This window comes from Carex rostrata, chromosome 2 (assembly GCF_964058835.1).
Source record: "Carex rostrata chromosome 2, lpCarRost1.2, whole genome shotgun sequence".
NCBI lineage: Eukaryota > Viridiplantae > Streptophyta > Magnoliopsida > Poales > Cyperaceae > Carex > Carex rostrata.
The window spans coordinates 2,028,574-2,041,225 of NC_135919.1; the positions used below are offsets into that span (position 1 = coordinate 2,028,574).

At 36.6% G+C, this 12,652-nt stretch overlaps 2 protein-coding genes and 1 long non-coding RNA gene across 3 annotated transcripts; 1 reads left to right on the top strand and 2 right to left on the bottom strand.

Annotated features, from left to right (window-relative positions):
* The first annotated feature begins 1,021 nt into the window (after positions 1–1,021).
* Positions 1,022–2,468, top strand: LOC144568413 (malonyl-coenzyme:anthocyanin 5-O-glucoside-6'''-O-malonyltransferase-like). The gene has a single exon (XM_078318762.1). It carries the CDS (start codon positions 1,066–1,068, stop codon positions 2,416–2,418), a length of 1,353 nt encoding a protein of 450 aa, XP_078174888.1. The 5' UTR covers positions 1,022–1,065; the 3' UTR covers positions 2,419–2,468.
* A 494-nt stretch (positions 2,469–2,962) lies between these two features.
* On the bottom strand, positions 2,963–4,776 carry LOC144568457 (uncharacterized). Its single transcript, XR_013515664.1, has 4 exons — positions 4,742–4,776; positions 4,513–4,572; positions 3,598–4,092; positions 2,963–3,238 (listed from the first exon to the last, which is right to left on the bottom strand). It is a non-coding gene; the product is annotated as an uncharacterized LOC144568457 (long non-coding RNA).
* A 1,152-nt stretch (positions 4,777–5,928) lies between these two features.
* LOC144568386 (malonyl-coenzyme:anthocyanin 5-O-glucoside-6'''-O-malonyltransferase-like) lies at positions 5,929–7,358 on the bottom strand. Its single transcript, XM_078318728.1, has one exon. The coding sequence runs from the start codon at positions 7,326–7,328 to the stop codon at positions 5,970–5,972; it is 1,359 nt and encodes a 452-aa protein (XP_078174854.1). The 5' UTR covers positions 7,329–7,358; the 3' UTR covers positions 5,929–5,969.
* Positions 7,359–12,652: the final 5,294 nt, after the last annotated feature.

A 12,652-nucleotide genomic window follows, 5' to 3' on the forward strand; every position in this document is an offset into this window, starting at 1 on the left:
ACTTGCCGACTTTTGTTATTGTTTCTTTTTTGGTAGCATGAAAGAAAAAAAAGAAGTTCAGAATAATGTTCATATTCACAAAAAATGCAGGTCAACTTCACTTTCGCTTTTTCTTCTGTTAAGTAAGCACAATTAGATTTAAATATTGTCATGTGCCACGATTTAGGAGATACAAAGATATTTATAGATCAATGATTAATCCATACATACAATTAGATAAGATTTACATGCTTCTAGAAGATATATAATTTATACTAATATGGGGGACCGTTTGTTTGTGGTTAGATTAGATATTACTGTTGTTAGTAAAAAAAAGCATTTATACTCCTTTGCCCTTTTCCCGTTTCCTTTTGTTTCCATATCACAAGTAAACACATCATCAATTTTATCACAGAAATTTTATTTATAGAAATTATACAAAAATAATATAAAATAATACATAAAATTACATAATTTTTTGATCTAATATATATAAAAGAAAACGAAAAATAATCGGTATTTGCATCAATTTTCATGGAACCAATAAGTTTAAGATTCGTTGTATCACTCACCTGATGCCGCATAAAATTATTTAGAGAAATATATATTTTTTTATTTTTTCTATGAGATTAACCGATAAAGAAATTTCAATTTTATTTAAGATTCAGTATATCACCCATCTGATGTCACAAAAATTATTTAGAGAAACATTTTTATTTATTTTTTATGAGATTAACTGATATAAAAAATCAAATTTATTTAAGATTATCATCCACCACATATCACATAAAATTATCTACAAAAACAGAAAACACTTTTCGATCTTTTCTATGAAATTAAAATCTCATATCAATCCATCTATAATCCCAATTATTTTAAATGATTTTTATAACTAAAAAATTATGGTCTATCACATGGCATCTCTAGTAACCTCTAAATCTCACTAGCGTAACGAGCCTTCTTTCTCCGAAATTCACCGACACCATTGATTGGCAAGCAGAAGCCTATTACTATAATAATTGTTGTTCATTCCCTTATTATTGCTGCATCATCACAATTCACAATTGATATTCATTAATAAAAAAAATGGCATCAACTCATCCTCTTCCTCTAAAAACCATAGAGTCATGCCGTGTGGCACCACCTCCGGGCACTACACCGGACCGCGCAATTCTCCCGTTCACCTATTTCGACATCTTCTGGATATTTCTACCTCCGGTCGAACGGCTCTTCTTTTACCCTTACCCGCACACCACGAAACATTTCCTCACATCATTTCTTCCATCTCTCAAATCTTCCCTCTCACTAGCACTCAAGACATACTATCCATTAGCTGGTGGTTATCGTCGAACTCCCGACACCGACAACAAGCTTGAACATTACTATGTCGAGGGTGATGCCGTGTCGTTCACTGTGGCAGAATGTAACGGCCCGTTTGAACATCTTGCAAGTGACCATGAACGTGATGTTTCGCAACTTCGTTGCTTAGTACCTGAGTTACCTAAATCGGAGGAGTTGCAACCGCTTTTAACCGTGCAGGTGACGGTCTTCCCCGACCAAGGTATAGTTATCGGGACATCGGTGCATCATACAGCGTGCGATGGAACATCCTCCATGCAATTTATGCACACCTGGGCTGAAACATGTTTGTCGGGAGCCTCGGTGACTTCTCGAGTCCCGGTTTTCGATCGAACATCAATTTCTGATCCTTCTGATCATTACACTTTTTTCTACAATCAATTCCAAAAAATGATTAAATCTGCTCCGAAAGATGCTTCGCCGGCCAGCAAACCTTCTGAGCTCGTTCTAGCGACATTCACACTAAAGCAACAGCAAATCCAAAGGCTCAAGCAATTAGTTTCGGCTAAGGCAGAGCAAAGAAACACCACTTTTCGTTGCTCGACAATAGTCGTTACGTTTGCTTATGTTTGGACCTGTTTTGTTCGTGCAAAACGCATAGACAGCACCAAGAGAGTTTGCATTGGAATACCGGCTGATTATAGAGCACGAGCACAACCGCCTTTACCGATGGAGTACTTTGGAAATTGTGTCTTATCATGCATGGGCACGGCCAATGCCGCTGATTTAATTGAGGATGATGGCGTGATTGTTGCGGCTGAAGCTGTGGGTAATGCCATTGATAAGTTAAGTGAAGCATTGAATATGTTAAGGAATTTGGTTGATGAATACACAAAATTTAGTGGAGTGCCGATCCTCAGCGTAGCCGGGTCGCCAAAGTTTAAAGTCTATGACGTTGATTTCGGACTAGGGAGGCCAATAAAGGTTGAAATTGTGTCGGTGGTGAAGACAGGTGCTATGTCGGTGGCGGAGAGCAGAAACGAGGAAGGAGGGGTGGAGATTGGCATTGCATTTCCTAAGGATGAAATGGATTGCTTCAACAAGAATTTCTTTGACGGTTTAAAACTCCTATCGGAGTAATTGTGCAATTTAATTAGCTTAAGTTTATTCATTTGATTGTATTAACTATTCATTTGTGTTGTTTTGTGGGTAATATATATGTTTGATTTTGGAAAAGAAATAGGCAAAAAAAAAAATTCAACTTTGGACATTTAATGCACTTCTTCAAAACCTATCGAATTAATTTCAAACGACAAATTCAAATAGTTGAAACCGATCTACTTATATGCTGATGCGAAATTGCGAAGTATTGATAGCTGCACAATGTCCTATTGACAGGACCGCAATACAGCCTCTGGATTTGTACTATATAATCTACGCAGACACTTCAAGGTTTGATCAAATCTGCACCTGAATTCCTGATAGTACCATACCAGTATCAGCATATCATGCTGCTGGTCAACTGGTACCAGTGACATTCAAGCTCAGCTAAATGCACATACAATGGCTAAAGCAAACTAGTCCTGTTCAAGCCCACAGAAAGAAATACCTCTTTATTGGAGGGATATATATTCACAACCCAAAAATTTGACAGTAAATTGAGATGCAAGGTAAAAGGGTAAAAAAAAATTATAAAATTTACAAGGACCAAAGAAACTGTTAATCATTATTCGCCACAATAAGAAGGTAAAAGTTTCTTACATTGAAAATCTAAGCAGAATAAATATATATAACTGATTAATAAAAACAGATTAAAACATGTCAATCCACTAATTTAACTGAGAAGGCAAGCACTGTGCACACGATGTGTATTAAACTTCCTATGCTCTTCAGCAGTTCATCTTATATCTTATCTACACACTTTATTCAACTTTATGTCTCTGAGTGCTGCAACAAAAACCTAATAATTTTGAAATATTAGATTTAGATTAGAAAACCAGTAACTTAAGGCAAGAATTTGCTGAATATTAATTTGCCGAAACATGTCTGGCATAACAAGGCAAATACGCACAAAATTGTAAATCAGACGGTAGATAGGTATGAAATGAAACAATAACAAAAACAAAAGGCAAAAGCTTGCTTTATCCTAATTGGTACAGAAGAGGCACAACCCAGGCAACAGGGGCAATTGGTACAGAAGAGGCACAACCCAGGCAACAGGGGTAATAGGTACCAGCATGTTAATTATAGAATCCTAAAACCAATCCAATCCTCAGGGCTGATACACAAATGAAAAAACAAAGAAGAGGAAATATATACCTTATTGGTACCTCCTAATGCAGTAGTTGAGCCTTTTACGACTTCCATTAGTGCTTACTCCTCCAGTGGAACCCATAACATGAGCAGTATTCCTAGAAAACCGTGTGGCAACAACTTGTGAACCCTGTGTACTGGTACCAACCTCAACTGTAGTAGTGTTCACACTTTTAGCATTCTTCCAAGAAAATTGTGTCTCAGCATGTTCACTAACTGTAGCGGCACCAGACCCACCTCTAGAAGGGCCAACAGCAGGACTCTCTTCACTAACATTATATGCGGTGGATGCGATGCCCTGATAATTCCTTGAAAACTGAGTGGCTGCAGCTCTGGCACCTGCTATAGCAGTATTAACTCTTTCTGATCTCACTACAACACCACTTGATAAAGGTTTTAAAGAGAGACAGCCTGGTCTTAGAGAGAAACGGTCACTCGGGTCTGGTAACAGAAATTTGACCAGAAGAGGGCCGTTAGACCCCTTACTGCTGCCTCATATATCTGTACAAACAAATAAAAAATAATTAGCAATTAAGTTGTAATATATGGAAATATCTAGGAAGGTAGTACAAGTAGTACAGTGCTGAGAATTTGGTACTCAATAAGGTGATTGATCTTTTTCCCCATGCTTTCCATGTAAATACGGTGTTCATCTGCCTAATTCTAATTATAGAACATTTGCGAAAATATTTGTGGATGCTTTCTATGTACAAATGATTATTTATCTGGCTAATTCTGATTTCAGAACATTGCAATCTTATTTCTATCTTTACCCACTATTTGCAACCTCCTTGACCACCCCCCCCCCCCCCCCCCCCACACACACACAAGAAACACACACAATTAAACAAACAGATAAGAGTATAGAAGACAACATAAAATTTAAAGCATGGGCAATATAGAAAAGCATAAAAGCAATACCCTTTTCTCCAAGTTGTAGGCACCCTGATTGCCTCTCATCTCAAAGGGAATTAGCAATTTCTGGAAAATAAGAACAATCAAAGGTTATCTTTCTATACTAGTTGAAACACTTTTAAGTTATACAAGCCAAATATGAGAGATTCATGCTAGTTCTCTAAAAGAGAAGTACATTAAAATAAAAATAATTTCTTAAGATGGATTATTTTATTCATTTACTATGTGGCTGTACCTTTGGGTTTTCACACAACCAACAGAAATTGGTCATATGGTAGACTATATCGGAATTTTTTTGCATCGATCTAGCAAATAAATTTTACTGTTTTGTATATATATGAAGGTTGAAAAATCTCAAGTTTTGTCATTGTGCTAGCAGATTTACATTATCTGATACCAAATTTAAGGGCACATTATCAGGACTCTGATCATGTACAATTAAACTAAGCTTAGTAGTAGTTCTTATTATTAAAACTTTAGTATATGATGGCCATGAAGAGAGTCGGATGGAGAGGAAGAGTTCATGGGAGGGTATTTTAGTTATTAATTACTTGGAGTGACAAAATTAAAAATTAACTAAGTTTAGAGTTGTATTATGATGATTTCTAACTTTGGAGTAGTGTTTTTCAAATTTGAAAGTTTTGAAGTGACAAATAACCAATTTTCTCAAGAGAAGTCCAAGGCTGGTGCATCCTCAAGCAAGGGTTACTATACCTCCCCCCACCTCTTCCTCGGCCACCACCAACTCAACCGCTTCCGTTCATCTCTTTCTTTCTCACTCTTTCTCCCGATTACGAGAGCAATGTTATTCTCGCAATAGAGCAATTGATCAAGAAAGGAAATGATAGGGTTTTTTACGAGGCTGAGGAATGTATTTATATAAAAGTGTACTGATAAGATAAAAGATGAACTGCTACACCGTACGTGTGCACAGTGCTCGTCTTCTTAATGAAGTTGGAGCATCCTAAATAATTCAATTTAAATTAGTGGATTAGCATGTTTAATTTATTCTATTTTTTTATTATTCAATTGTATATGATCTGCTTTATATTTTCAATGTAAGAAACTTTTACCCCTTTTATATATTATGGTGAATAATGATTAACATTTTCTTGGGTCGTTGTAAATTTTTAACCCAAAATCCACTTCCTAATTTGTATTGACCCATCTGTCAGATGATCAGATGTAAAGTCCTTACCTAAAATTCTGCTCCTTTGATAAAATCCAGTCCTGTAAGACTCAAGATACCAAAAGATTAAAAGAAGGCGCAAGTTCATGTATAACCTTCAAAGAGCTTTATATCAAGTGCATTAATGAATTATCCAAAGTAACTTGTACTTCTTCTTTCTTCTTATTGCCTGATTCTTTTCCCAAATCAAACCTATTCCTATTCATTGCCCACAAAACAACACAAATTTATCATACAATAAAATTAACAAACTTAAGCTAATTAAATTGCACTTTTACTCTGAAAGAAGTTTTAGACCATCAAAGAAATACTTGTTGAAGCAATCCATTTCGTCCTTGGGAAATGCAATGCCAATCTCCACCCCTCCTTCCTCGTCTCTGCTCTCCGCCACTGACATTGCACCTGTCTTCGCCACCGACACAATTTCAACCTTCGTTGGCCTCCCTAGCCCGAAATCAACGTCATAAACTTTAAACTTTGGCGACCCGGCTATGCTGAGAATCGGCACTTGACTTAATGTTGCGTATTCAACCAACCAATTTCGCAACATTTTCAATCTTTCACTTAACTGATCAACAGCATTGCCCACAGCTTCAGCCGCCACAATCACGCCATCATCCTCAAGTAAATCAGCGGCATTGGCTGTGGCCATGCATGATCCGACACAATTCCCAAAGTACTCCATCGGTAAAGGCGGTTGTATTCGTGCTCTAAAATCAGCCGGTATTCCAATGGAAACTCTCTTGGTGCTGTCTATGCGTTTTGATCGGACAAAACCGGTCCAAACATAAGCAAACACGACGACTACTGTTGAGCAATGGAAAGAGGTCTTTGTTTGCTCTGCCTTAGCCAAAACTAGTCGCTTGAGCTGTTGGATTTGCTCTTGCTTTAGTATAAATGTGGCTAGAACGAGCTCAGAAGGTCTGTTGGCCAGCGAGGCACCTTTTAGAGCAGGTTTAAACATGTTTTTGACTTGATTGTATAAAAAGGAGTAATTATTACAAGGATCGGAAATTAATGTTCGATCAAAAATGGGGATTCGAGAAGATACCGAGGCTCCCGACAAACATGTTTCAGCCCAGGTGTGCATAAATTGCATGGAAGATGTTCCATCGCATGCCATATGATGCACGGATGTCCCGATAACTATACCCTGGTCAGGGAAGACCGTCACCTGCACGGCCAAAAGCGGTTGCAACTCCTCCGATTTAGGTAATTCCGGTACTAAGCAATCAAGTTGCAAAAGATCACGTTCATGGTCGCTTGCGAGATGTTCAAATTCAAACTGGTTGTTACACTCTGCCACAGTGAATGACACTGCATCACCCTCGACATAGTAATGTTCGAGCTTGTCATCAGTGCTGGAAGTTCGACGAAAACCGCCAGCTAAGGGATAGTATGTCTTGAGTGCTAGTGAGAGGGAAGATTTGAGAGAAGGAAGAAGTGAGGAGAGGAAATGGGTGGTGGGGTGAGGGTAAGGATAGAAAAAGAGCCGTTCGACAGGAGGTACAACTATCCAGAAGACGTCGAAATAGGTGAACGGGAGAATTGCGTGTTCCGGTGTAGTGCCGGGAGGTGGCGCCACACGGGATGACTCTATGATTTTTAGAGGAAGAGGATGAGTTGATGCCATTTTAATCAATTGTTGATATGCATATTTGCAGCAATAATATAGAATTGAATGACCAACAACTCTTATTTGCCAATCAATGGCGGAGGCAATTAAATTTCGGAAAAGGAGACTAGATAGAGATGGCATATGAATATGATAAGATTTATGGATGTCAATTGTTTGTAATCTGTGACCAAACGACACCCTATTATCCAAGAGGAGGGATCAAGGTACAACAAATTTTTGAGTTACAATAAATATTTTTTACATTTTTAAAGTTTAAATTGTCGATCCAAACTGTTAAATGTAATATCTACAATAAAATGTACTCGGAGACCAAATTTTATATTTTTTGGAATTTTTTTTACTATTTATTAAAATGGGTACAAAAACTAGTCAAATTCAGATCATTGAATTTTGTATCCATCTTAATAAATAGTAAATAAATTTCAAAAAATGTAAAATTTGGTCTCCGAGCACATTTTATTGTAGAGATTACATCTAACGATTTGGACTTTAAAAATATAAAAAATACTTGTTGTAACTTATTGTAACTCAAAAATTGTTGTAACTTGATCCCTCATCATCTTCTAAAAGCATATGTTCCCTTGAATTAAATATGAAAAGATATGGATGGTGGCTGTTAAAATTAAACTCTCTAAATTTTTTACACTTTTACACTCTAAAATTAATTTTAAAATTTCTATTAAACCGCTTTAGCAATAAATTAAGAGGAAAAATAATTTGAGTCAATTATTTGACCAGTATGAAATTTATGTATAATTTTTAAATAAAAAAATCTCTTATATCTCTGAAACTGAATTAAAAATTGTCACCTTAGATTAAAAGCTCTAATAATATCAAGGATGTAGATGCTCTTACTACTTCCTACACAATGATAAACGTGACTAGACCGACTTTTAAAATCTAAGGTAAATTTTATCACAGATGATTAAATTTTGTCTTTGGTCAAGAATTAATTATTGAAATTTGATTTGTCTCTTTGTAATAGTTCAACTTTTTATATGTTTTTAATTAAGTCAGTTTATGACTTTTTCATTCAAAATACTAATGGAATATAAAATAACTAGATCAACGGTTCTTGTTTTTCCAAAACAAAAAAACAAAAAAAAATTATTCCTATTCCATTGGTATTTTGGACATAATTAATATGCATATTTCATTAGTTTTAAAGATGAAAAAGTTATAAAATGAATTCAATGATTAATTTGAATATTTACGGTTGTATTTTATCAGAGAATTAGGTATACATTTTACAACAAATTAAATCATAGTTAAATTTTGTATAATGAAACATGAATAATTGATATAATGTGAACAAATGTAATGCACCGACTTAATCTTTTTATAGTTCATAAAACTTATATCAGATTTACAACTATAAAGGATCTGTTAGTGTAATAATCTAGAAGTCAATAATACGATAAATTATCATAAAGTTTTGTTCATGAATTGAATGTTTATATCATTTTGTTGCATTGAGTATTATTGCATTTATGGATTATTTCGAGTTTGTTACATTCTGAAATTTTAAAACACGATTAAATTGCTAAATCGATCATTTGGCTTAAATAAAAAGTTTAATTAACTTAACGATCGTTCAGAAATTTTCTGATCGACTAAAATGAAACTAAAATTTCGAAATATAAATAATGTATGAAATTATGTATAGTAAAATTTAGAGATTTAGAAATAAAATAAAATATAGCACTATATAGTAAATTATAACTATTCGGTAAATTCATAACTTAGAAAAATTTGTTACAAGTTCATGGAATTTAGAAAAGGAAATAAATTGATTCGTGTAAGTAAATGACCTAGTTGAAATCTAGATTAACATATAACAATACGAATTAATTGTACACAAAAATTATGAAATTTATAAATCTTGTTTATTAATGAATTATGGAAGTTTAATTAAATAAATATATATATATGGAGATATTATTTGATATCGAAATTATTCGAATCTGAAATTTAGAATTTAACACCTGAAATATTATAACGAATATATGATAAATTTTACGAGACTTGATTCTAATTTTTGTAACATAGAACGTCTTAAAATAACCGATTAAGACCATATATTAAAAATCAGAATTTTTAGGACCATTTGATCTTGAACCAGCACGGATCTTGAAGCAGCCCCATTTAATACAACCCCCTCTCCCTTCTCTCATTCCCTCCTCTCCCTCTACCCGTGATAGAAACCCCCCCCAGCCCCGTCCCCTCCTCTCTTGTACGCCAAAACCAGGGGGGCTCAGCCCCTCCCCTCTCCCGTCACCGGCGAACCCACCAAACCCGCCCCCTTTCTCTCCTCTCTTCCTCTCTGTCCGTGAGAGCCCCAGCCCCCTCTCCCTTCCTCTCTTCTACGCCAAAAAAAAATAGGGGCTCCGCCCCTTCCCCTTCCGCCGCTGCAACGGCCAGCCCGCCGCCGCCGCCCCACTCTCTCCTCTCTTTCCTTCTCGGTCCGACCCACCAGACCCGCCAGAACCCCACCCCCTCTCACTCTTTCCCGCTTCTCCTTCCCTCCCATGAAACCCTAGAAATTAGGGTTCGGCTTGGTGCTGTCCCGGTGCTCTCTTGGTACTGTGCTGGTGTTGGTTTGGTGCTGTCTTGGTGTTGGCGTGGTGCTGTCTTGGTGCTTGCTTGGTGCCGTGCTGGTATTGGCGTGGTGCTGCCTCGGTGTTGGCTTGGTGCCGTGCTGGTGTTGGCTTGGTGCTGCCTCGGTGCTTGATTGCTGCTGTCTCGGTGCTTGATTGGTGCTGTTCTGATGCTTGGTTGGTGCTGAGCCGTGCTAATTTCGGGTTGTTGTTGCTCCGGTGTCGACTTCCCTTTCCCCTTTACTCTCTCCATACCGGGCTATCTCTAATTGGGTAAATTATCAAGCCTCTTGATCAATTGGTTGGATTTTGTAAAGGGAATTGTAGTTATGATTTTGTAAAGGGAATTGTAGTTAATTTCACCTTTGCTCGGGTTGTTGATTTTCCCGGTAAATGGTGCTGACTTGAGGCTTGAGCCGTGTTATTGATTTCTGGTGTGCCTATTCTGATTTGACATGTGGCTTGTTTCTGTTTTGCTGGTTCTGTTGTTGCTTGGCCTGGTCTGTTCTGTTTTGCTGGTTTGTGTTGAGAATGTGGTACTTGTGGTGCTTGTTGTTGTGTATGTGCTGCTGGTACCAGTCGGTACTGGCCCAGTGATACCACTGGTATTGTGCTGAATTTTTGTGTGTATACCAGTCTTTGAACTGGCAGGGACCATATTGCAAATTAATTATATTTAGGGGTCTGAATTGTAAAATATAAGGCCTTATGTAGAGTAATATAAATTAAGAGCCTAGATGTGAAAATGTGAGGTTTTGAATTAATGGCCGGCCTATGCTTTAGAAATGTTATAAATGGACTTGGAGTAAATTGTGAATTGTTAATTAGAGGCTTAAACCTTTGCTAAATTATGGGCCTTTAATTAAATTGAATTGGAATAAAATAATTGATACGTCAAATGGGACAAAGTGTAAATTGGTGAAATTTATATACATGGTCGGCCATATGTGAATTGAAATAATTGTAAAGAGGTCTTAAATTGAAATGTTGGTAGATAGGCTTTGAAATAGCTTGTTATGACCATATGTATGAATTTATGTGAGATTGTATAAATGTTAAGTAATAAAGAGGAATAAAAAGAATTGACACCAAAAATATATGAATTTCGTTGAGGAAAGTATAAAGAAAATAATATCACTCAAGGAAGCAGATAAATCGTCGAACAATGATTTAAATTAAGTATACATGTAATATAGGCGTAGACTCGGTCGAACAAGACCTTGCGGGACACTTCGAGACGCCCGATCCGTAACTAAGCGGTACGCTCGTCATAATAAGGTGCGGGATTCTTGGACTTGTTTGATACTTTATTTTCAGGAATTAAACTGTTATTCGTTTGTCATGTTGAATCTCATTGATTGCATCATTTAATTGTGTAAAGCATTTGCATAGCCCAATCAAATTAAACTCGAATTGATATGACTTAAGTGATTTGCATGCTGGTATGGTTGTAGGTTGTGTCGATCTATTATGATCTGATTTGATTGAAAGTCACTACGATTTGGATATGTATGTGAATGGATTTACGAAGTTAAGCACTTGGATCCAATGAATTTGCAAAGTCGGGCTGTATGCTGACTTTGATTCCCAGGATCCTAAATGGCCTTAGGTGAACGGCCCTCAATGTTTCCCAGTACCGGTTGGGACGAGGGAGGGTGATTATGTTATGATGTGTGATTTGGAATCGTGGGTGACTAGTGTGTAACATCTGTGGCTCGGTGGCATTCTCCTACGTGTTAATGCATTTGGACAGTCAATTGACTATTACGAACATTGGAATGATTCCAAAGAGGATTTTCTTTATATGATTTGAACCAGACCTTAATAAACGGTTAAGCCAAGCGATTACAGATGGGTGTCAGATAAAGGGTCCAGCTCGGTTGGCCATCTGTAGGTGTCAATAACCCTACAGATGTGGGTTTGATAAAGGGTCCAGCTCGAAAGAACATCTGTAATTGCTACAAGCCCTAATGAATTGAGTTAAGCCAAAATATCTGTTGTATTTGAAATTCATCTTGGAAATTCAGTTAACTGTGATTCAAATTGGATTAATTGTTGTCTAGCATTGGCATTCTGTTATTTATGAATATATCTGTTTGAACTGTTATGGTTTGGGTTTCATTTTTGAATATGAAGTTTGATTGCAAGTCCAATAATCTAAACTGAGGCAAATTTCGCACTGAGAATTTATTCTCACCCCCACCCTATGGGTTATTTTTCAGGTCTATTACACGGATACAGTAGATGAGGATATTGGTAATGCATATAAAAAGATCCACTGCCTTGCGTCTATGTATATGTGACACTTAATAAATATACGCGGCAGGCTGTCAGACCCGGGATTTCGGGTGTGACAGAGTTCATGACTGAAATTGTGAAACTCCATAATATAGATGATATATACTCTTAAAAGGTCACTGACCAAGGTAATTAGAAGGAACACTAATTACCGCTATAAGGTTAGTATGTGGATTAAAAGATGGTTAAGTTTTACAAACCACTTGATACGAGATGTCATTTTAATCACATAGATACATGTTCTAGGAACATGGTATTTGACAGACCCCGGATGAGACATTAAATAGAATTGTGTTCGTGTCATTTATGTTTTCATTCAGTGTCACGTTCTACAGTATGAGGTATTTATCGTTCCCACTGAGAAATGTGTATGTGTGATTGTTATCCACCGCTGTCCGTAAAAAGCAGTCATTACGGTAGCAT